The sequence below is a fragment of the Pristiophorus japonicus genome, unplaced genomic scaffold (genome assembly GCF_044704955.1).
Source record: "Pristiophorus japonicus isolate sPriJap1 unplaced genomic scaffold, sPriJap1.hap1 HAP1_SCAFFOLD_491, whole genome shotgun sequence".
In the NCBI taxonomy this organism is placed as follows: domain Eukaryota; kingdom Metazoa; phylum Chordata; class Chondrichthyes; family Pristiophoridae; genus Pristiophorus; species Pristiophorus japonicus.
In genome coordinates this window covers 201169-225217 of record NW_027254397.1, presented here as the reverse complement: position 1 = coordinate 225217, position 24049 = coordinate 201169, and the positions used below count along the sequence as shown (strand labels likewise).

The window sequence follows — 24049 nt, the reverse complement described above, 5'->3', positions numbered from 1 at the left end:
ATTAGAGCAGATGTGGGCCCAATCATGATGCAAATTCTGATGGGCAATGCAACAGGGGTAGACATGGTGAGAGAGAGCCCAAGGGTAGACATGGTGAGAGAGTGTCCAGGGGTAGACATGGTGAGAGAGTGCTCAGGGGTAGACATGGTGAGAGAGTGCCCAGGGGTAGACATGGTGAGAGGGAGCCCAGGGTTGGATATGGTGAGAGAGTGCCCAGAGGTAGACATGGTGAGAGAGTGCCCAGGGGTAGATATGGTGAGAGAGTGCCCAGAGGTAGACATGGTGAGAGAGTGCCCAGGGGTAGATATGGTGAGAGAGTGCCCAGAGGTAGACATTGTGAGAGATTGCCCAAGGGTAGATATGATGAGAGGGAGCCCAGGGGTAGACATGGTGAGAGGTAGCCCAGGGGTAGATATGGTGAGAGGGAGCCCAGGGGTAGACATTGTGAGAGAGTGCCCAGGGGTAGATATGGTGAGAGAGTGCCCAGAAGTAGACATGGTGAGAGAGTGCCCAGGGGTAGACATGGTGAGAGAGTGCCCAGGGGTAGTCATGGTGAGAGAGTGCCCAGAGGTAGACATGGTGAGAGAGTGCCCAGGGGTAGACATGGCGAGAGAGAGCCCAGGGGTAGACATGGCGAGAAAGAGCCCAGGGGTAAACATGGTGAGAGGGAGCCCAGGGGTAGACATGGTGAGAGAGTGCCCAGGAGTCGACAAGGTGAGAGAGAGCCCAGGGGTAGACATGGTGAGAGAGAGCCCAGGGGTAGACATGGTGAGAGAGAGCCCAGGGGTAGACATGGTGAGAGAGAGCCCAGGGGTAGACATGGTGAGAGAGAGCCCAGGGGTAGACATGGTGAGAGAGAGCCCGGGGTAGACATGGTGAGAGAGCCCAGGGGTAGACATGTTGAGAGATTGCCCAGGGGTAGACATGGTGAGAAGGAGCCCAGGGGTAGACATGGTGAGAGAGTGCCCAGGGGTAGACATGGTGAGAGAGAGCCCAGGGGTAGATATGGTGAGAGAGTGCCCAGTAACAGGGGTAGACATGGTGAGAGAGTGCCCAGGGGTAGACATGGTGAGAGAGTGCCCAGGGGTAGACATGGTGAGAGAGCCCAGGGGTAGACATGTTGAGAGAGTGCCCAGGGGTAGACATGGTGAGAGGGAGCCCAGGGGTAGACATGGTGAGAGAGTGCCCAGGGGTAGACATGGTGAGAGAGTGCCCAGTAACAGGGGTAGACATAGAAACATAGAAAATAGGTGCAGGAGTAGGCCATTCTGCCCTTCGAGCCTGCACTATTCAATGGCTGATCATTTTTGCATCTTTAGTACCCCATTCCTGCTTTCTCTCCATACCCCTTGATCCCTTTAGCCGTAACGGCCACATCTAACTCCACACCCTAACCCTAACCCTAACCCTAACCCTAACCCTAATTGAATATATCTAACGAACTGTCCTCAACAACTTTCTGTGGTGGAGAATTCCACAGTTACACCATTCTCTGAGTGAAGAAGTTTCTCCTCATCTCGGTCCTAAATGACTTACCCCTTACCCTTAGACTGTGACTCTTGGTTCTGGACTTCCCCAACATCGGGAACATTCTTCCTGCATCTAACCAGTCCAATCCCGTCAGAATTTTATATGTTTCTATGAGATCCCCTCTCATTCTTCTAACTTCCAGTGAATATAAGCCTAGTCGATCCAATCTTTCCTCATATGTCAGTTCTGTCATCCCGGGAATCAGTCTGGTGAACCTTCGCTGCACTCCTTCAATAGCAAGAATGTCCTTCCTCAGATTAGGAGACCAAAACTGTACACAATATTGAAGGTGTGGCCTCACCAAGGCCCTGTACGACTGCAGTAAGACCTCCCTGCTCCTATACTCAAAACCTCTCACTACGAAGGCCAACATGCCATTTGCCTGCTTCACTGCCTGCTGGACCTGCATGCCAACTTTCAATGACTGATGTACCATGACACCCAGGTCTCGGTGCACCTCCCCTTTTCCTAATCTGTCACCATTCAGATAATATTTTGCCACCAAAGTAGATAACCTCACATTTATCTACATTATACTGCATCTGCCATGCATTTGTCCATTCACCTAACCTGTCCAAGTCACCCTGCAGCCTTTTAGCATCCTTCTCACAGCTCACATTGCCCCCCAGCTTAGTGTCATCTGCAAACTTGGAGATATTACATTCAATTCCTTTGTCTAAATCATTAATGCATATTGTAAATAGCTGGGGTCCCAGCACTGAGCCCTGTGGTACCCCACTAGTCATTGCCTGCCATTCTGAAAAGGACCCGTTTATTCCTACTCTTTGCTTCCTGTCTGCCAACCAGTTCTCTATCCACGTCAATACATTACTCCCAATACCATGTGCTTTAATTTTGCACACCAATCTCTTGTGTGGGACCTTGTCAAAAGCATTTTTAAAGTCCAAATACACCACATCCACTGGTTCTCCCTTGTCCACTCTACTAGTTATATCTTCAAAAAATTCTAGAAGATTTGTCAAGCATGATTTCCCTTTCATAAATCCATGCTGACTTGGACCGATCCCGTCACTGCTTTCCAAATGCGCTGCTATTACATCTTTAATAATTGATTCAAACATTTTCCCCACTACCGACGTCAGGCTAACCGTTTTCTCTCTCCCTCCTTTTTTTAAAAGTGGGGTTACATTAGCTACCCTCCAATCCATAGGAACTGATCCAGAATCGATAGAATGTTGGAAAATGACCACCAATGCATCCACTAGTTCTAGGGCCACTTCCTTAAGTACTCTGGGATGCAGACTATCAGGCCCTGGGAATTTATCGGCCTTCAATCCCATCAATTTCCCTGACACAATTTCCTGACTAATAAGGATTTCCTTCAGTTTCTGCTTCTCGCTAGACCCTTGGTCCCCTAGTATTTCAAGAAGGTTATTTGTGTCTTCCTTAGTGAAGAAAGAACAAAAGTATTTGTTCAATTGGTCTGCCATTTCTTTGTTTCCCTTTATAAATTCACCTGACTCTGACTGCAAGCGACCTACATTGGTCTCCACTAATCTTTTTCTCTTCACATGGTGAGAGTGTGCCCAGGAACAGGGATAGACATGGTGAGAGAGTGCCCAGGGGTTGACATGGTGAGAGAGTGCCCAGGGGTAGACATGGTGAGAGAGTGTCCAGGGGTAGACATGGTGAGAGAGAGCCCAGTTACAGGGGTAGACATGGTGAGAGAGTGCCCAGGGGTAGACATGGTGAGAGAGTGCCCAGGGGTAGACATGGTGAGAGAGTGCCCAGGGGTAGACATGGCGAGAGAGTGCACAGGGGTAGACATGGTGAGAGGGAGCCCAGGATTACACATGGTGAGAGGGAGCCCAGGGGTAGATATGATGAGAGAGTGCACAGGGGTAAACATGGTGAGAGGGAGGCAAGGGGTAGACATGGTGAGAGAGTGCCCAGGGGTAGACATGGTGAGAGAGTGCCCAGGGGTAGACATGGTGAGAGAGTGCCAAGTAACAGGTGTAGACATGGTGAGAGAGTGCCCAAGGGTAGACATGGTGAGAGAGTGCCCAGGGGTAGACATGGTGAGAGAGTGCCCAGGGTTAGACATGGTGAGAGAGTGCCCAGGGGTAGACATGGTGAGAGAGTGCCCAGGGGTAGACATGGTGAAAGGGAGCCCAGGATTACACATGGTGAGAGGGAGCCCAGGGGTAGATATGGTGAGAGAGTGCACAGGGGTAAACATGGTGAGAGGGAGCCAAGGGGTAGACATGGTGAGAGAGTGCCCAGGGGTAGACATGGTGAGAGAGTGCCCAATAACAGGGGTAGACCTGGTGAGAGAGTGCCCAGGGGTAGACATGGTGAGAGAGAGCCCGGGGTAGATATGGTGAGACTGTGCCCAGGGGTAGACATGGTGAGAGAGTGCCCAGGGGTAGACATGTCTCTCCTCATATGTCAGTCCAGCCATCCCAGGAATCAGTCTAGTGAACCTTCGCTGCACTCCCTCAATCGCAAGAAAGTCCTTCCTCAGACTAGGAGACCAAAACTGAACACAATATTCCAGGTGAGGCCTCACCAAGGCCCTGTACAAGTGCAGTAAGACATCCCTGCTCCTATACTCAAATCCCCTAGCTATGAAGGCCAACATACCATTTGCCTTCTTCACCGCCTGCTGTACCTGTATGCCAACTTTCAATGACTGATGAACCATGACACCCAGGTCTCATTGCACCTCCCCTTTTCCTAATCTGCCACCATTTATAAAATATTCTGTCTTCGCGTTTTTTGTCCCCAAAGTGGATAACCTCACATTTATCCACATTATACTGCATCTGCCATGCATCTGCCCACTCACCTAACCTGTCCAAATCACCCTGCAGCCTCTTAGCGTCCCCCTCACAGCTCACACCACCACCCAGCTTAGTGTCGTCTGCAAACGTGGAGATATTACACTGAATTCCTTCATCTAAATCATTGATGTATATTGTAAATAGCCCTGCGGCACTCCACGAGTCACTGCTTGCCATTCTGAAAAGGACCCATTTATCCCGACTCTCTGCTTCTTGTCTGCCAACCAGTTCTCTATCCATGTTGAGAGAGAGCCCAGGGGTAGACATGGTGAGAGAGAGCCCAAGGGTAGACATGGTGAGAGAGAGCCCAGGGGAAGACATGGTGAGAGAGCCCAGAGGTAGACATGATGAAAGAGAGCCCAGGGGTAGACATGGTGAGAGAGTGCCCAGGGGTAGACATGGTTAGATAGAGCCCAGGGGTAGACATGGTGAGGTAGAGCCCAGGGGTAGACATGGTGAGAGAGCCCAGGAGTAGACAGGTTAAAGAGAGCCGAGGGGTAGACATGGTGAGAGAGTGCCCGGGGTAGACATGGTGAGAGAGTGCCCAGGGTTAGACATGGTGAGAGGGAGCCCAGGGCTAAACATGGTGAGAGGGAGAACAGGGGTAGACATGGTGAGAGAGAGCCCAGGGGTCGACATGGTGGGAGGGGGCCCAGGGTTCGACATGGTGAGAGAGTGCACAGGGGTAAACATGGTGAGAGGGAGCCCAGGGGTAGACATGGTGAGAGAGTGCTCAGGGGTAGACATGGTGAGAGAGTGCCCAGGGGTAGACATGGTGAGAGAGTGCCCAGTAACAAGGATAGACATGGTGAGAAATTGCCCAGGGGTAGATATGGTGAGAGAGTGCCCAGGGGTAGACATGGTGAGAGAGTGCACAAGAGTATACATGGTGAGAGGGAGCCCAGGATTATACATGGTGAGAGGGAGCCCAGGGGTAGATATGGTTAGAGAGTGCACAGGGGTAAACATAGTGAGAGGGAGCCAAGGGGTAGACATGGTGAGAGAGTGCCCAGGGGTAGACATGGTGAGAGAGTGCCCAGGGGTAGACATGGCGAGAGAGTGCACAGGGGTAGACATGGTGAGAGGGAGCCCAGGATTACACATGGTGAGAGGGAGCCCAGGGGTAGATATGATGAGAGAGTGCACAGGGGTAAACATGGTGAGAGGGAGGCAAGTGGTAGACATGGTGAGAGAGTGCCCAGGGGTAGACATGATGAGAGAGTGCCCAGGGGTAGACATGGTGAGAGAGTGCCCAGTAACAGGGGTAGACATGGTGAGAGAGTGCCCAAGGGTAGACATGGTGAGAGAGTGCCCAGGGGTAGACATGGTGAGAGAGTGCCCAGGGTTAGACATGGTGAGAGAGAGCCCAGGGGTAGACATGGTTAGAGAGTGCCCAGTGGTAGATATGGTGAGAGAGTGCCCAGGGGTAGACATGTTGAGGGAGAGCCCAGCGGTAGACATGGTGAGAGAGAGCCCAGGGCTAGACATGGTGAGAGAGTGCCCAGGGGTAGACATGGTGAGAGAGTGCACAGGGGTAGACACGGTGAGAGGGAGCCCAGGATTACACATGGTGAGAGGGAGCCCAGGGGTAGATATGGTGAGAGAGTACCCAGGGGTAGACATGGTGAGAGAGAGCCCAGGGTTAGACATGGTGAGAGAGAGCCCAGGGGTAGACATGGTGAGAGAGTGCCCAAGGGTAGACATGGTGAGTGAGTGCCCAGGGGTAGACATGGTGAGAGAGTGCCCAGGGGTAGACATGGTGAGAGAGAGCCCAGGGTTAGACATGGTGAGAGAGAGCCCAAGGGTAGACATGGTGAGAGAGTGCCCAGGGGTAGACATGGTGAGAGAGTGCACAGGGGTAGACATGGTGAGAGGGAGCCCAGGATTACACATGGTGAGAGGGAGCCCAGGAGTAGATATGGTGAGAGAGTGCACAGGGATAAACATGGTGAGAGGGAGCCAAGGGGTAGACATGGTGAGAGAGTGCCCAGGGGTAGACATGGTGAGAGAGTGCCCAGGGGTAGACATGGTGAGAGAATGCCCAGGGGTAGACATGGTGAGAGAGTACCCAAGGGTAGACATGGTGAGAGAGAGCCCAGGGGTAGACATGGTGAGAGAGTGCCCGGGGTAGACATGGTGAGAGAGAGCCCATGGGTAGACATGGTGAGAGAGTGCCCAGGGGTAGACATGGTGAGAGAGTGCCCAGGGGTAGACATGTTGAGAAAGTGCTCAGGGTAGACATGGCGAGAGAGTGCCCAGGGGTAGACATGGTGAGAGAGTGCACAGGGGTAGACATGATGAGAGGGAGCCCAGGATTACACATGGTGAGAGGGAGCCCAGGGGTAGATATGGTGAGAGAGTGCACAGGGGTAAACATGGTGAGAGGGAGCCAAGGGGTAGACATGGTGAGAGAGTGCCCAGGGGTAGACATGGTGAGAGAGTACCCAGGGGTAGACATGGTGAGAGAGAGCCCAGGGGTAGACATGGTGAGAGAGAGCCCAGGGGTAGACATGGTGAGAGAGTGCCCATGAGTAGACATGGTGAGAGAGTGCCCAGGGGTAGACATGGTGAGAGAGTGCCCAGGGGTAGACATGATGAGAGAGTGCTCAGGGTAGACATGGCGAGAGAGTGCCCAGGGGTAGACATGGCGAGAGAGTGCCCAGGGATAGACATGGTGAGAGAGTGCACAGGGGTAAACATGGTGAGAGGGAGCCCAGGTGTAGACATGGTGAGAGAGTGCCCAGGGGTAGACATGGTGAGAGAGTGCCCAGGGGTAGACATGGTGAGAGGGAGCCCAGGGGTAGACATGGTGAGAGAGTGCACACGGGTAGACATGGTGAGATAGCGCTCTGTAACAGGGGTAGACATGGTGAGAGAGTGTCCAGGGGTAGACATGGTGAGAGGGTGCCCAGGGGTAGACATGGTGAGAGAGTGCCCAGGGGTAGACATGGTGAGAGAGTGTCCAGGGGTAGACATCATGAGAGAGAGCCCAGTTACAGGGGTAGACATGGTGAGAGAGTGCCCAGGGGTAGACATGGTGAGAGAGTGCCCAGGGGTAGACATGGTGAGAGAGTGCCCAGGGTTAGACATGGTGAGAGAGAGCCCAGGGGTAAACATGGTGAGAGGGAGCTCATGGGTAGACATGGTGAGAGAGTGCCCAGAGGTAGATATGGTGAGAGAGTGCCCAGGGGTAGACATGTTGAGGGAGAGCCCAGCGGTAGACATGGTGAGAGAGAGCCCAGTAACAGGGGTAGACATGGTGAGAAAGTGCCCCGGGATAGACATGGTGAGAGAGAGCCCAGTAACAGGGGTAGACATGGTAAGAGAGTGCCCAGGGGTAGACATGGTGAGAGCATGCCCAGGGGTAGGCATGGTGAGTGAGTGCCCAGGGGTAGACATGATGATACAGTGCCCAGGAACAGGAATCGACATGGTGAGAGAGTGCCCAGGGGTAGACATGGTGAGAGAGTACCCAGTGGTAGACATGGCGAGAGAGAGCCCAGTTACAGGGGTAGACATGGTGAGAGAGTGCCCAGTAACAGGGGCAGATATCGTGAGAGAGTTCTCAGTAACTGGGGTAGATATGGTGAGAGAGTGCCCAGGGGTAGACATGGTGAGAGAGTGCCGAGTTACAGGGGTAGACATGGTGAGAGAGTTCTCAGTAACTGGGGTAGATATGGTGAGAGAGTGCCCAGGGGTAGACATGGTGAGAGAGTGCCGAGTTACAGGGGTAGACATGGTGAGAGAGTTCTCAGTAACTGGGGTAGATATGGGGAGAGAGTGCCCAGGGGTAGAGATAGAAACATAGAAATATAGAAATATAAAAACATTCGGCCCTTCGAGCCTGCACCACAATTCGATAAGATCATGGCTGATCATTCCCTCAGTACCCCTTTCCTGCTTTCTCTCCACACCCCTTGATCCATTTAGCCGTAAGCTAACACCCTCTTGAATATATCCAATGAACTGGCATCAATAACTCTCTGCGGCAGGGAATGCCACAAGTTAACAACTCTCTGAGTGAAGAAGTTTCACCTCATCTCAGTCCTAAATGGCCTACCCCTTATCCTAAGAATGTCGCCTGGATCTGGACTTTCCCAACATCGGGAACAATCTACCCGCATCGAACTTGTCCATTCCCGTCAGAATCTTGTATGTTTCCATGAGATCCCCTCTCCTCCTTCTAAACTCCAATGTATAAGGGCCCAGTTGATCCAGTCTCTCCTCATATGTCAGTCCAGCCATCCCAGGAATCAGTCTGGTGAACCTTCGCTGCACTCCCTCAATCGCAAGAAAGTCCTTCCTCAGATTAGGAGACCAAAACTGAACACAATATTCCAGGTGTGGCCTCACCAAGGCCCTGTACAACTGCAGTAAGACCTCCCTGTTCCTATACTCAAATCCCCTAGCTATGAAGGCCAACATATCATTTGCCTTCTTCACCGCCTGCTGTACGTGTATGGCAACTTTCAATGACTGATGAACCATGACACCCAGGTCTCATTGCACCTCCCCTTTTCCTAATCTGCCACCATTCATAAAATATTCTGTCTTTGCGTTTTTGCACCCAAAGTGGATAACCTCACATTTATCCACATTATACTGCATCTGCCATGCATTTGCCCACTCACCTAACCTGTCCAAATCACCCTGTAGCCTCTTAGCGTCCTCCTCACAGCTCACACCGCCACCCAGCTTAGTGTGATCTGCAAACTTGGAGATATTATACTCAATTCCTTCATCCAAATCATTGATGTATATTGTAAATAGCTGGGGTCCCTGCACTGAGCCCTGCGGCACCTCACTAGTCACTGCTTGCCATTCAGAAAAGGACCCGTTTATCCCGACTCTCTGCTTCCTGTGTGCCAACCAATTCTCTATCCATGGTGAGAGAGAACCCAGGGGAAGACATGGTGAGAGAGAGCCCAGGGGTAGACATGGTGAGAGAGCCCAGGGGTAGACAGGTTAAAGAGAGCCCAGGGGTAGACATGATGAGAGAGAGCCCAGGGGTAGACATGGTGAGAGAGCCCAGGGGTAGATATGGTGAGAGAGAGCCCAGGGGTAAACATGGTGAGAGGGAGCCCAGGGTAGGCATGGTGAGAGGGAGCCCAGGGGTAGACATGGTGAGAGAGAGCCCAACGGTAGACATGGTGAGAGGGAGCCCAGGGGTAGATATGGTGAGAGAGTGCACAGGGATAAACATGGTGAGAGGGAGCCCAGGGGTAGACATGGTGAGAGAGTGCCCAAGGGTATACATGGTGAGAGAGTGCCCAGGGGTAGACATGGTGAGAGAGTGCCCAGAGGTAGACATGGTGAGAGAGTGCCCAGTAACAGGGGTAGACATGGTGAGAGAGTGCGCAGGGGTAGACATGGTGAGAGAGAGCCCAGCGGTAGACATGGTGAGAGAGTGCCTGGGGTAGACCTGGTGAGACAGTGCTCACGGGTAGACATGGTGAGAGAGTGCCCAGGGGTAGACATGGTGAGAGAGTGCCCAGGGGTAGACATGGTGAGAGAGTGCTCAGGGGTAGACATGGTGGGACAGTGCCCAGGGGTAGACATGGTGAGAGAGTGCCCAGGGGTAGACATGGTGAGACAGTGCCCAGGGGTAGACATGGTGAGAGAGTGCACAGGGGTAGACATGGTGAGAGAGTGCACAGCGGTAAACATGGTGAGAGGGAGCCCAGGGGTAGACATGGTGAGAGAGTGCCCAGGGGTAGACATGGTGAGAGAGTGCCCAGTAACAGGGGTAGACATGGTGAGAGAGTGCCCAGGGGTAGACATGGTGAGACAGTGCCCAGGGGTAGACATGGTGAGAGAGTGCCCGGGGTAGACATGGTGAGAGAGTGCACAGGAGTAAACATGGTGAGAGAGTGCCCAGGGGTAGACATGGTGAGAGGGAGCCCAGGGGTAGACATGGTGAGAGAGTGCCCAGGGGTAGACATGGTGAGAGAGTGCCCAGTAACAGGGGTAGACATGGTGAGAGAGTGCACAGGAGTAAACATGGTGAGAGAGTGCCCAGGGGTAGACATGGTGAGAGGGAGCCCAGGGGTAGACATGGTGAGAGAGTGCACAGGAGTAAACATGGTGAGAGAGTGCCCAGGGGTAGACATGGTGAGAGGGAGCCCAGGGGTAGACATGGTGAGAGAGTGCCCAGGGGTAGACATGGTGAGAGGGAGCCCAGGGGTAGACATGGGACGAGAGTGCACAGGAGTAAACATGGTGAGAGAGTGCCCAGGGGTAGACATGGTGAGAGGGAGCCCAGGGGTAGACATGGTGAGAGAGTGCCCAGGGGTAGACATGGTGAGAGGGAGCCCAGGGGTAGACATGGTGAGAGAGTGCTAGGTGCACACCCAGGTGTCACCAGCACGGGGATTGGCACCCTTTGCAGTGTCTCTGCAGTGTGGTGTGGTGGTTTAATGCCAATCATGAGAACATTTGTGTGTTTGCCTTTAATTGAGGTGTAACGATCCACAAACCCTTAATCCAAGACTTTCCATTAACATGTGTGTTAAACAGGAATATTCCCAAAAATAAGTTTAGGAACGTGGAGGAAAAGAGGCAATACTCTGTCACTGCCAGTGTACAAAATGACGACATATTGATACACACTAACGCACATGTGTTGGCTCTAGCACACACGTGCTGGCTCTAACGCACACGTGGACTTTCACCTCTACTGCACCAACTGATTCCCGCTAACCCTGGAAACCTGCCATCTGGCTGGGAAGCACAGGGTTGGTATTGTGACGTCAGTGGTTGTGGTGTGAGGTTTTGTTATGTATTAATGTTTGGGGGTCACCAGACACTAGAGGCAGTGCGGTCGGAGGTCATCGGGCTGTACGCATGTGGCATATGTGCTTGGTTACCTGTATATAAGCTAGTTGTCTTTGTCACGCTGGCACTCTTGGGTTGGAATAAAGATGCATCAGGTTGCACCTGAGTGAGTTTACAGTAACCAGGCTCTTGAGTCATTACAATTGGCGACAAGGTAATTTAAGAACCTTCGCATGCACAATGGGCACTTTTGGAATCATGGAGAGATTCGTGGAGGATGAGGATTGGGCAGATTTTGTCGACCGCCTGGATCAGTATTTTGTGGCCAACGGCATGGAGGCAGAGGCCTACGCAGTTACGCGCAAGGCAGCTCTCCTCACCATTTGTGGTCCGAAAATTTACGGTTTCATGAAGAATCTTCTCTCGCCTATACGTCCAGCAGAAAAAGGGTACGAGGAATTGTGTACGTTGGTGGGTAACCATCTGAAGCCAAAAGAGATCATCATATCACGCTACCGTTCCTGCACGCATGTTCATGCTGAAGGCCAGGACGTGTCGGGAGTTGTCGCCGACCTGCGACATCTTGCTGAGCCGTGTAAGTTCAGGAACATGCTGGAAGACATGCTGCATGATGTCTTCGTGATAGGCATCAGCCATGATGTGATCCTCAGGAAGCTGTTGGCTGCAGAGACGCTGGATTTGAAAAAGGCCATCGCGACTGCCCAGGCATGCGTGACGACGGATGATAATTTGAGGCAGATATCATCAACGAGTTGGAGTTCCATGGCAAGTACTGTAAACAAGATGGCGTCGTCTTCGGGCTGAGCTGCTTACGCGAAACCTGCCGCTGCTCAGAGCCCGCCAAACTGGTTTGAACCAGATTTCACCCTGTTGGCGTTGTGAAGGCAATCATTGGCCTCATCAGTGTCGGTTTAGACAATACTCATGCAATGGATGTTCGAAAGTGGGGCACCTTCACAGGATGTATCCACAACGGAGCAAGCGTGGTGCGGCTCACTACGTGTTTGATGAGGACTAGTTCAGAGATGGCCTGGATACGCAATCCAAGGAGGAAGTGAATTGACTGTATTCATTCCTGAGCAAGAGCTAGCCGATAGTCATTAATGTGAAGCTGAATGGCGTGCCTGTATCAATGGAGCTGGACACGGGTGCGAGCTAGTCAATAATCAGCCAAAGGGCATTCGACAAGCTGTGGGACACTAAGACTGAGAAACCGAAGCTGAGTCCAGTCAATGCCAGGTTGTGTACTTGCACTAAGGAACTCATACCGGTGCTCGGCAGTGCAGCAATCGAGGTGTCATATGACGGTGTGGTTCACGAGCTACAGGTAATGGTCCAATGCTGTTCAGCAGGAATTAGCTCGAGAAAATCAAGCTGAACTGGAATGATGTTAAGATGTCCTCGGTGGATGACACGTCATGTGCTCAAGTATTGAAAAAGTTTCCTTCTTTGTTTGAACCGGGCATTGGCAATTTTACAGGAGTCAAGGTGCAGATTCACCTGGACTCCAATGCAAGGCCTGTCTATCACAAAGCTCAGTCTGTTCCATACATGATGAGCGAGAAGGTTGAAATTGAGCTTGATAGACTGCAGCGTGAAGGGATCATATCACCGGTCGAGTTTAATGAGTGGGCTAGTCCCATTGTTCCTGTGTTGAAGAATGATGGCACTGTCAGGATTTGTGGAGACTACAAAGTTACGATTAACCGATTTTCGAAACAGGATCAGTATCCGTTACCGAAGTCTGATGACCTGTTCGCCATGCTAGCTGGTGGAAAGTCATTCACGAAATTGGATCTGATGTCGGCCTATATGACCCAGGAGCTTGTCGACACTTCAAAGAAACTCACCTGCATCAACACCCATAAAGGACTGTTCATCTACAACAGGTGTCCTTTTGAGATTCGTTCAGCTGCAGCCATATTTCAGAGGAATATGGAGAGTTTACTGAAGTCCGTTCCTGGAACTGTCATGTTTCAAGATGACATTCTGGTCACAGGTCGCGACACTGCTGAACGTCTGAACAATCTTGAAGAAGTCCTACAGCGTCTGGACAAAGTGGGACTCAGGCTGAAATGCTCGAAGTGTGTATTCATGGCACCTGAAGTCGAATTCCTCAGGAGAAAGATTGCTGCTGATGGCATCAGGCCCACTGATTCGAAAACCGAGGCCATCAAAAATGCACCCAGGCCTCAGAATGTGATGGAGCTGCATTTGTTCCTGGGTCTACTCAACTACTTCGATCATTTCTTACCCAGATTGAGCACTTTGCTAGAGCCACTACATGTGTTTCTAAGAAAAGGCGACAACTGGGTCTGGGGTGCGTCTCAAAATAGAGCCTTTGAGAAAGCTAAGAATCTGCTATGTTCAAACAAGTTGCTTGTTCATTATGATCCGTGTAAGCGTCTTGTATTGGCCTGTAATACTTCATCATATGGGGTTGGCTGCATACTCCAACAAGCAAATGAATCAGGCAAGCTGCAACCTGTTGCGTATGCTTCGAGAAGTCTGTCTAAAGCGGAAAGAGCTTACAGTATGGTGGAGAAAGAAGCTTTGGCCTGTGTATATGGGGTAAAAAAAAATGTGCCAGTAACTGTTTGGTCTTTGTTTTGAACTAGAAACGGATCAAAGCCACTCATTTCATTGTTTGCGGAAAACAAAGGTATTAATACCAATGCATTGTCCCGTATTCAAAGGTGGGCGCTGACATTGTCTGCCTATGATTATGTCATCCGTCGTAGACCTGGCACTGAGAATTGTGCTGATGCACTGAGTCGTCTGCCCTTACCCACACCTGATATGGAGATGCCTCAACCTGCAGATCTACTGTTAGTAATGGGGGCTTTTGAGAGTGTCACTGCTCAACAAGTTAGGATCTGGACCAGCCATGACCCTATTTTATCGGTTGTGAAACAGTGTGCACTCAGAGGTGATTGGTCTGTCATACCTATGGAGATGTGTGAGGAGACCAAACCTTACAACCGTCGCAAGGATGTCCATTCAGTCAGACTGTTTACTGTGGGGTAATCGTGTAATCATGCCTAAGAAAGGTAGAGAAAAATTTGTATGTGAACTTCATAGCACTCATCCTGGTATTGTCCATTGCTAGGTCTCATATATGGCGGCCTGGAATTGACTCTGATCTGGAATCATGTGTGCATCAGTGCAATACTTGCATGCAGCTAAATAAATTACCAGCAGAATCTCTGCTGAGTCTTTGGTCGTGACCATCCAAACCATGGTCGAGGATCCACCTCGATTTTGCAGGCCCGTTCTTAGGAAAGATGTTTTTTGTCATAGTGGATGCATATGCTAAGTGGATAGAGTGTGTTATTATGTCATCCAGCACATCTACAGCTACCATTGAGAGCCTTCGTGTCATGTTTGCTACTCATGGTTTGCCTGACATTGTTGTGAGTGACAACGGATCTTGCTTCACAAGTCTTGAATACCAGGAGTTCATGAAACTCAATGGCATCAGACATGTGAGATCAGCTCCATTCAAGCCTGCTTTTAATAGTCAAGCAGAGTGTGCCGTTCAAATGATCAAGCAAAGTATGAAACGTCTAACTCTCAAGACCTCATACGCTTACTGGGGTTCCTCCTGCTGAACTACCGATGAAGAGAAATCTGAAGACCAGGCTTTCTCTTGTTCATCCTGATTTGAATAATCGTGTTGAAAACAGACGTCAAAGTCAGCAATGGTGTCATGATTGTGTTGCTGTGTCACGTGACATCTCGGTCAACGATCTGGTTTATGTACTGAACTATGGTCAAGGTCCAAAGTGGATCGCTGGCACTGTTGCAGCCAAGGAGGGTAACAGAGTGTTTATTGTCGTGCTCAAGAATGGGCAAACATGCAGGAAACACCTTGAACAGGTTAAACTACGGCACACGGATGAACTGGAACCGAGTGAGGAAGATGCAGTCAGTGACCAACCAACCATTGTTCACTCATCAGAGGACTCTGCTGACATTACTGACTCTGAACCTTCAGTCTCTGATATGGTCATGACCACTCCCATCAGATCCGTTAACTCAGCCCTCAGTCTCAACGGACTCAGAATGCTCGCCCAGAGCCAAAGTTGAACTGAGACGATCAACTCGTGAAAGGAAAGCCCCATCTTAATTTGTAAAAAGACTGTTGTTAAGATTTTAAAAGGAGGATGTTGTTATGTATTTATGCTTGGGGGTCATCAGACACCAGAAGGCGCCGAGGTCGGAGGTCATCGGGCTGTGCGCCTGTGGCATGTGTGCTTGGTCACCTGTAAATAAGCTGGGTGTCTTTGTCACGTTGGCACTCTTGGGCTGGAATAAAGATGGTTAAGTTTTCACTAAGTGAGTTTACAGTAACCAGACTCTTGAGTCATTACAGGTTTAGAGAAGGTATGTCACGCTCTCTGCAATTCCGGAACTCGTCTGACATATATTCTCAGGCAGCAGAGGGCAGCATTAATCGGACGTTGTGCCTCTCACTCCAAACATCCATTTCATCCAATTCGAGCAAAATCCCCAATTACTGCATTCATTGCTTCTGTGAACTTTGTAATAAGAGATTTTTATGATTTGTTTAAGAATAAACTCTTGTGAGCCAAACAAAGTCTGTACATCAGAGGCAGATTCACTTCTGTCTCACTTTCTCGTTATACCAACAGGGGTCAGTTTAACACCAGATTATTCACCAGCTCTTGGAGTCTTGTCAGCCTGTAAACTGCACCCTGACTGTACTTACTGTTAGTCGGGAATCTCAAAAGCTTGGTCATATTCGCAAGTGGAGAATTAAGGTTAACTCACGATTCCCATGAAATCTACAGGGCCCAGTGGGTTCACACACTCTTGTTCACCCACACGACCTCAGCTCAAATTCAAACCTGACTGAGGGGGTGAAAGAATCTTCTCTCTGCTGTTTGTAATGGATCTATGCGAAGAATTCAATGGGGAGAGGGAGAGCGACAATACTATAACCCCATCATACAATCAGACATTTGCAGCACGGAAGGAGGCCATTTCGGCCCATCGAGTCCACGCCGGCCGACCAAGAGCTACCCAGCCTAATCCCGCTTTCCAGCTCTCGGTCCGTAGCCCTGTAGGTTACGGCACTTTAGGTGCACATCCAAGTACTTTTTAAATGTGGTGAGGGTTTCTGCCTCTACCACCCTTTCAGGCAGTGAGTTCCAGACCCCCACCACTCTCTGGGTGAAGAAATTTCCCCTCAAATCCCCTCTAAACCTCCCCCCAATTACTTTAAATCAATACCCCCTGGTTGTTAACCCCTCTGTTAAGGGAACTGGATCCTTCCTATCCACTATATCCAGGCCCCTCATAATTTTATACACCTCAATCAGGTCTCCCCTCAGCCTCCTCTGTTCCAAAGAAAACAGACCCAGCCTATCCAATCTTTCCTCATAGTTAAAATTCTCCAGTCCTGGCAACTTCCTCGTAAATCTCCTCTGTACCCTCTCCAGTGCAATCCTGTAATGTGGTGACCAGAACTGCACGCAGTACTCTAGCTGCGGCCTAACCAGTGTTTTATACAGTTCAAGCATAACCTCCCTGCTCTTATATTCTATGTCTCAACTAATAAAGGTAAATATTCCGTATGCCTTCTTAACCACCTTATCTACCTGGCCTGCTACCTTCAGGGATCTGTGGACCTGCACTCCAAGGTCCCTTTGTTCCTCTACACTTCTCAGTGTCCTACCATTTAATGTGTATTCCCTTGCCTTGTTAGCCCTTCCAAAAGTGCATTACCTCACACGTCTCCGGATTGAATTCCATTTGCCACTGTTCTGCCTACCTGACCAGTACATTGATATCTTCCTGCAGTCTACAGATTTCTTCTTCATTATCAACCACACAGCCTATTTTAACTTCTTAATCTGCAAACTTCTTAATCATACCCCCTACATTCAAGTCTAGATAATTGAAGTATACCACAAAAAGCAAGGGACCCAACACTGAGCCCTGTGGAACCCTACTGGAAACAGCCTTCCAGTCACAAAAACACCCATCAACCCTTTGCTTCCTGCCTCTGAGCCAATTTTTGGACAATCTTAACCAGCAGCTCAAATGTGACCATAACTCAGGACAAACTGCCAATCTCTCATGGGGTGTTACAAATACTAACTTTAGAATCATTAGCATTTTAAAATCTGCCAAAAGTTATACAATTCCAGCTACAATCATTTTCACCCTGGTAACGTGAACATAAGTCTGGTCCAACAATAACAAGAATTCATTCTAATATGATGCAGAGTTCCTGCTGGGAAATATTCAGTGAGGAATAATACTCAAAAACCATTAAAATAAGCCCGCCCCTTCTTGCTCTGGTGACAGCCACATTGCATTGATGCCCTCGCTGTTTTACTGAGACGTGTGAACGCCTGCATCAGACAGAAAAAACAGAACAGTGGGAGTAATATAACAACAGCTTGTATTTATATAGCGCCTTTAATGCAACAAAACCTCCCGCAGTGCTTCACAGGAACGTTCTCAAACACGATTGGACACCAAGCCGCATAAGCAGATATTACGGCAGATGACCAGAGGTAGTTCTTAAGGAGCGTTTTAACAGAGGTAGAGAGGTGTCAGCCTAGATTAAATATGCAAGGCCCTGGAGTGGGACTTGAACCCACAACCTTCTGACTCAGAGGCGAGAGTGCTGCCCACTGAGCCACAGCTGACTCCTAAATAATGAACAACTGCCCGAAATAGTTTTAGAACATATAGGACTGGCTGTAAACTGGCAAGGGATAGTCTAGTTTGTGATCTTGTATGGAAAGCCCAGTTTGTGTTCTTGTAGGTCGGTGTGTTTTTAGCTGACACAATGCCAGGTGAGTGAGTCACACAGATAATCAGCTGGTTTGTGATGCATAACAATAGACTATGATGGGAATACAGTTGTTTCGGAGAATAATCTAGTTCTGTCTCCTCTCACCTGGAGGTCCCCACAACATGGGTTCAAGTATAATGGTGAAGAGAACAATTCTAATAAACTGGTTTCAGAAAAGGCAGGATAAAGCACCTTACATTTGTACTATATATCAAAACAAATGCTCAAAGATTTGTTACCCTTCCTCAGCAATGTCCTTCCTGGCTCCCCTGACTCCACAGCTTCCCCCTTGAGCCATTGTTCATGTGGCAACCCCCTATTGGATAACGGTGGGCATTGTGAGCTGGCCCCGGCCCATCCCCAGCCAATGGCCATGCACGCACACACTGAGAAATGGGTCAGTGGATAGAATTGGGAGTGGCACTTCTCAACCCCAAGCCATGGCCCTGAGGCTGATGCAGTATCTTGTCTGCTACCCAGGTGACATCATGTAACTCAGCACAGAGGATGCAACTTGTCAAAGTTTTACAGTAGAATCACAGGGGCCCAAATCAGTGAAGGCCAAGTCATAGTCATAGGCAGTCCCTCCAAATGAGGATGACTTGCTTCCATGCCAAAAAAGGATGCGTTCACATGTGTTTCAAGGCCAAGGGCCACCCAAAGGTCTGCCGATGGCTGAGGAGGTACCCGACAGTACTCTGCGTGGGTTTTTTGGCAAAAGATCCTTTGACAGGGCGGCCGGCAGCAAAAGAGGGACTTACGCCGTCACTCTGGACGGCACTGGGCGGGAGCTCTCATTCTCAGCAGCAGAGGCACTTGCCGCCCAAGTGCCGCCGAGGATGGAGTCAGGCCCACGGAGGGTCAAAGAGCAGCAAATAAAAATCATCAAAAAAAAACCATCGGAACACCGACAGGGGACCCAATCCAGGAAAGTCGCTGTAAAGAAAATTAAAACAAAATCTTTACTGACCTTTTCTTGCAGGTCTTCATCCTTACCATCAGGGACAGAGCAGCCTCCTCACGGCGGTCCTTCCCCAGCCTGGCGCCGACTCCCGACAACTCCCGCCGGCTCCCGCCGAGTCCCACAGAGTCCCGCCGACTCCCGCCGACTCCCGCCAAGTCCCGCCGACTCCCGCCGACTCCCACCAAGTCCCGCCGAGTCCCGCCGAATCCCGCCGAGTCCCGCCGACTCCCGCCGAATCCCGCCAAGTCCCGCCGACTCCCGCCAAGTCCCGCCGACTCCCGCCAAGTCCCGCCGACTCCCGCCGACTCCCACCAAGTCCCGCCGAGTCCCGCCGAATCCCGCCGAGTCCCGCCGACTCCCGCCGAATCCCGCCAAGTCCCGCCGACTCCCGCCAAGTCCCGCCGACTCCCGCCGACTCCCACCAAGTCCCGCCGAATCCCGCCAAGTCCCGCCGACTCCCGCCAAGTCCCGCCGACTCCCGCCGACTCCCACCAAGTCCCGCCGACTCCCGCCGAGTCCCGCCGACTCCCGCCGAGTCCCACAGAGTCCCGCCGAGTCCCACAGAGTCCCACCGACTCCCACCGACTCCCGCCGACTCCCGCCGACTCCCGCCGAGTCCCGCCGACTCCCGCCGAGTCCCGCCGACTCCCGCCGAGTCCCACAGAGTCCCGCCAAGTCCCACAGAGTCCCACAGAGTCCCACAGAGTCCCGCCGACTCCCGCCGAGTCCCACAGAGTCCCACAGAGTCCCACAGAGTCCCGCCGACTCCCGCCGAGTCCCACAGAGTCCCACAGAGTCCCGCCGAGTCCCACAGAGTCCCGCCGAGTCCCACAGAGTCCCGCCGACTCCCGCCGAGTCCCACAGAGTCCCACAGAGTCCCACAGAGTCCCACAGAGTCCCGCCGAGTCCCACAGAGTCCCACAGAGTCCCACAGAGTCCCGCCGACTCCCGCCGAGTCCCACAGAGTCCCACAGAGTCCCGCCGAGTCCCACAGAGTCCCGCCGACTCCCGCCGAGTCCCACAGAGTCCCGCCGAGTCCCACAGAGTCCCGCCGAGTCCCACAGAGTCCCCGCCGACTCCCGCCGAGTCCCACAGAGTCCCACAGAGTCCCACAGAGTCCCGCCGACTCCCGCCGAGTCCCACAGAGTCCCACAGAGTCCCGCCGAGTCCCACAGAGTCCCACAGAGTCCCACAGAGTCCCGCCGAGTCCCACAGAGTCCCGCTGAGTCCCGCCGAGTCCCACAGACTCCCGCCGAGTCCCGCCGAGTCCCACATAGTCCCGCCGAGTCCCGCCGAGTCCCACAGAGTCCCGCCGAGTCCCACAGAGTCCCACAGAGTCCCGCCGAGTCCCACAGAGTCCCGCCAACTCCCGCCGAGTCCCACAGAGTCCCGCCGAGTCCCACAGAGTCCTACAGAGTCCCGCCAAGTCCCACAGAGTCCAGCCAACTCCCGCCGAGTCCCGCCGAGTCCCACAGAGTCCCGCCGAGTCCCACAGAGTCCCGCCGAGTCCCACAGAGTCCCGCCAACTCCCGCCGAGTCCCACAGAGTCCCGCCGAGTCCCACAGAGTCCCGCCGAGTCCCACAGAGTCCCGCCAACTCCCGCCGAGTCCCGCCGAGTCCCACTAGAGTCCTACAGAGTCCCGCCGAGTCCCGCCGAGTCCCACAGAGTCCCACAGAGTCCCGCCGAGTCCCGCCGAGTCCCACAGAGTCCCACAGAGTCCCACAGAGTCCCGTCGAGTCCCACAGAGTCCCACAGAGTCCCACAGAGTCCCACAGAGTCCCACAGAGTCCCACAGAGTCCCGCCGAGTCCTGCCGAGTCCCACAGAGTCCCACAGAGTCCCACAGAGTCCCGCCGAGTCCCGCCGAGTCCCACAGAGTCCCACAGAGTCCCACAGAGTCCCGCCGAGTCCCACAGAGTCCCACAGAGTCCCACAGAGTCCCACAGAGTCCCGCCGAGTCCCACAGAGTCCCACAGAGTCCCACAGAGTCCCACAGAGTCCCGCCGAGTCCCACAGAGTCCCACAGAGTCCCGCAGAGTCCCGCCGAGTCCCGCCGAGTCCCACAGAGTCCCGCCGAGTCCCACAGAGTCCCACAGAGTCCCACAGAGTCCCGCCGAGTCCCGCCGAGTCCCACAGAGTCCCACAGAGTCCCACAGAGTCCCACAGAGTCCCACAGAGTCCCGCCGAGTCCCACAGAGTCCCACAGAGTCCCACAGAGTCCCGCCGAGTCCCACAGAGTCCCACAGAGTCCCACAGAGTCCCGCCGAGTCCCACAGAGTCCCACAGAGTCCCGCCGACTCCCGCCGAGTCCGGCCAAGTCCCGCCGAGTCCCACAGAGTCCCACAGAGTCCCGCCGACTCCCGCCGAGTCCCGCCGAGTCCCGCCGACTCCCGCCGAGTCCCGCCGAGTCCCGCCGAGTCCCACAGAGTCCCACAGAGTCCCACAGAGTCCCACAGAGTCCCGCCGAGTCCCGCCGAGTCCCACAGAGTCCCACAGAGTCCCGCCGACTCCCGCCGAGTCCCGCCGAGTCCCGCCGACTCCCGCCGACTCCCGCCGAGTCCCACAGAGTCCCACAGAGTCCCACAGAGTCCCGCCGAGTCCCACAGAGTCCCACAGAGTCCCACAGAGTCCCACAGAGTCCCGCCGAGTCCCACAGAGTCCCGCCGAGTCCCACAGAGTCCCACAGAGTCCCACAGAGTCCCACAGAGTCCCACAGAGTCCCGCCGAGTCCCACCAACTCCCGCCGAGTCCCACCAACTCCCGCCGACTCCCGCCGAGTCCCGCCGAGTCCCGCCGACTCCCGCCGAGTCCCGCCGACTCCCGCCGAGTCCCGCCGACTCCCGCCGAGTCCCGCCGAGTCCCACCAACTCCCGCCGACTCCCGCCGACTCCCGCCGACTCCCGCCGAGTCCTGCCGAGTCCTGCCAACTTCCACCGACTCCCGCCGAGCCCCGCCGACTCCCGCCGAGTCCCGCCAACTCCCGCCGACTCCCGCCGAGTCCTGCCAACTTCCACCGACTCCCGCCGAGCCCCGCCGACTTCCGCCCGCGCCAACCTGACTTCTCGATTTGAGCTCACTTGCACCACTCGGCCGCCCGCTGACGTCAGCGGGCGCTTCCTGGTGGCTCTCCCCTCTCCAGACCGCCCCGAAAGTGACACCGGATGGAACTCAAGGAGGAATGTCGGCGGAACTCGGTGGCAGTGGGCGGCAGTGGGCGGCAGTGGGTGGTACAGCCATCAATTTCGGCCCCATAGACATTTACAGCACGGAAGGAGGCCATTTCGGCCCATCGTGTCCGCGTCGACCGACCAAGAGCTACCCAGCCTAATCCCACTTTCCAGCTCTCGGTCCGTAGCCCTGCAGGTTACGGCACTTCAGGTGCACATCCAAGTACTTTTTAAATGTGGTGAGGATTTCTGCCTCTAACACCCTTTCAGGCAGTGAGTTCCAGATCCCTACCAGAACTGTACACAGTACTCTAGCTGTGGCCTAACTAGTGTTTTAAACAGTTCAAGCATAACCTCCCTGCTCTTGTATTCTGTGCCTCGTTTTGGTCTGTGTGGCATGTTTTCCTCTATTGATTAGTGGAAAAAGTCAGCAGAAATGTAATAAGGGAACCCGCATTATGGTCAGCTTGCCTTTTTATAACTCAGCTATGCCCTGGACAGACTCACTCAGCTCTCTGTGAGCCCTGCACCAAACATAGGAAACAATACAAATTCACTTTCTTTTCTTCTGTATTAAAATGAGAAAGCATCACGTGCACTTAGACAACAAATGGTCATTTCATTACCTCCAGGTTTTAAAATATATGCTTGCAATGAGATCACATTCATTGGCAACAGTCCACTTATATAAGAACATAAGAAATAGAAACAGGAAGGAGTAGGCCATACGGCTCCTCGAGCCACTTAAGTTATTGGAGTCATTTACTTAGCGAGCAACACATGCAAGTTCACCTACCAGTCTGGGGTGGTGCTCAGAGTAGTTCCCCTGTAACAGCTGGAGAAGGGACACCATGAGAACGTGCAGACAAACACCATAATGCGTTTTCATTCTGGCCCTTTGATCGGCAGAGCTTGCTGTTGCTTTGTGCTCAGGCTCGCTGGTTTTACACAGAGGCTCAATCGATCACAGTTCAGCATCACATTGCTCTACCTACAATCACAGATCTTCTGACTTTAAGTCCAATTACTGAAATTCTGCAGCAATCTGTAACCATATCATCGTTAGCCAGAAAGGAGATTTGTTATACACTCCAGTACCCAACTGTTTTACTGAACCATTGATGAAAGGCTGGAGTTAAACATCACAGCTGGTTTTCTTGTCAGATGTAGTCCCCGGTAAACATGTGCCAAAGAGAAATTCCGAACCAAACATGTGCAGCCAGTATTAGTCGTGTGAAACAGACAGTCGCTGCTCTACTGCTGAGAGCATTTACTCCTGGGCTTGCTCAAACTTTGAGATTCCGTTGCATTTTCCTCAGAAAAGGATTCGGACTAAATGTGACTTCTCTCTTCCATTCTGAAGCTAGCGCTGGGAGACTGGGTTCTCACAAACCGGATTTGTGGATTGCAGGCAGCTGGACTCTAACTTGGTCTCAAATCTTCTCTTCCAGGAACTTCATTAGAAACTGCAGCAGCATATGGTTTAAATGGGTTCCAGACCTCAGGCCGAGACTGCAATCAAATCATGGCCGGCTTCCAACCCAAGCCCTTCTCGACACCACTCCCAGCAGCAGCACTGCTCCCAAAAAATAACCCAAACATCAAACCAGTGCTTGTCTGCAGCAAGGATCGACTCCTCACAGTGAATCCAGTGCCCAGTGCAACAAGGGTCGACCCACACAATGAACCCAGTGCCTAGTGCAGCAAGCATCGATCCTCACAGTGAATCCAGTGCCCAGTGCAGCAAGGGTCGACCCAGACAGTGAATCCAGTGACCCACATCGCCCAGTGCAGCAAGGATCGACTCCTCACAGTGAATCCAGTGCCCAGTGCAGCAAGGGTCGACCCACACAATGAACCCAGTGCCCAGTGCAGCAAGGATTGACCCACATGGTGAATCCAGTGCCCAGTGCAGCAAGCATCGATCCTCACAGTGAATCCAGTGCCCAGTGCAGCA

General features: G+C 52.5%; 1 protein-coding gene across 2 annotated transcripts in view; it reads right to left on the bottom strand.

Annotated features, from left to right (window-relative positions):
* vegfd (vascular endothelial growth factor D) overlaps nt 1-23592 on the bottom strand; it is a 49321-nt gene extending 25729 nt beyond the window's left edge. For both annotated transcript variants that reach the window (XM_070873490.1, XM_070873491.1), the window contains exon 1: nt 22889-23592. In XM_070873490.1, the coding sequence (XP_070729591.1) occupies nt 22889-22981 (93 nt within the window). In that variant the 5' untranslated portion in view covers nt 22982-23592. The remainder of the gene's footprint in view (nt 1-22888) is intronic.
* Between the last annotated feature and the right edge of the window lie 457 nt (nt 23593-24049).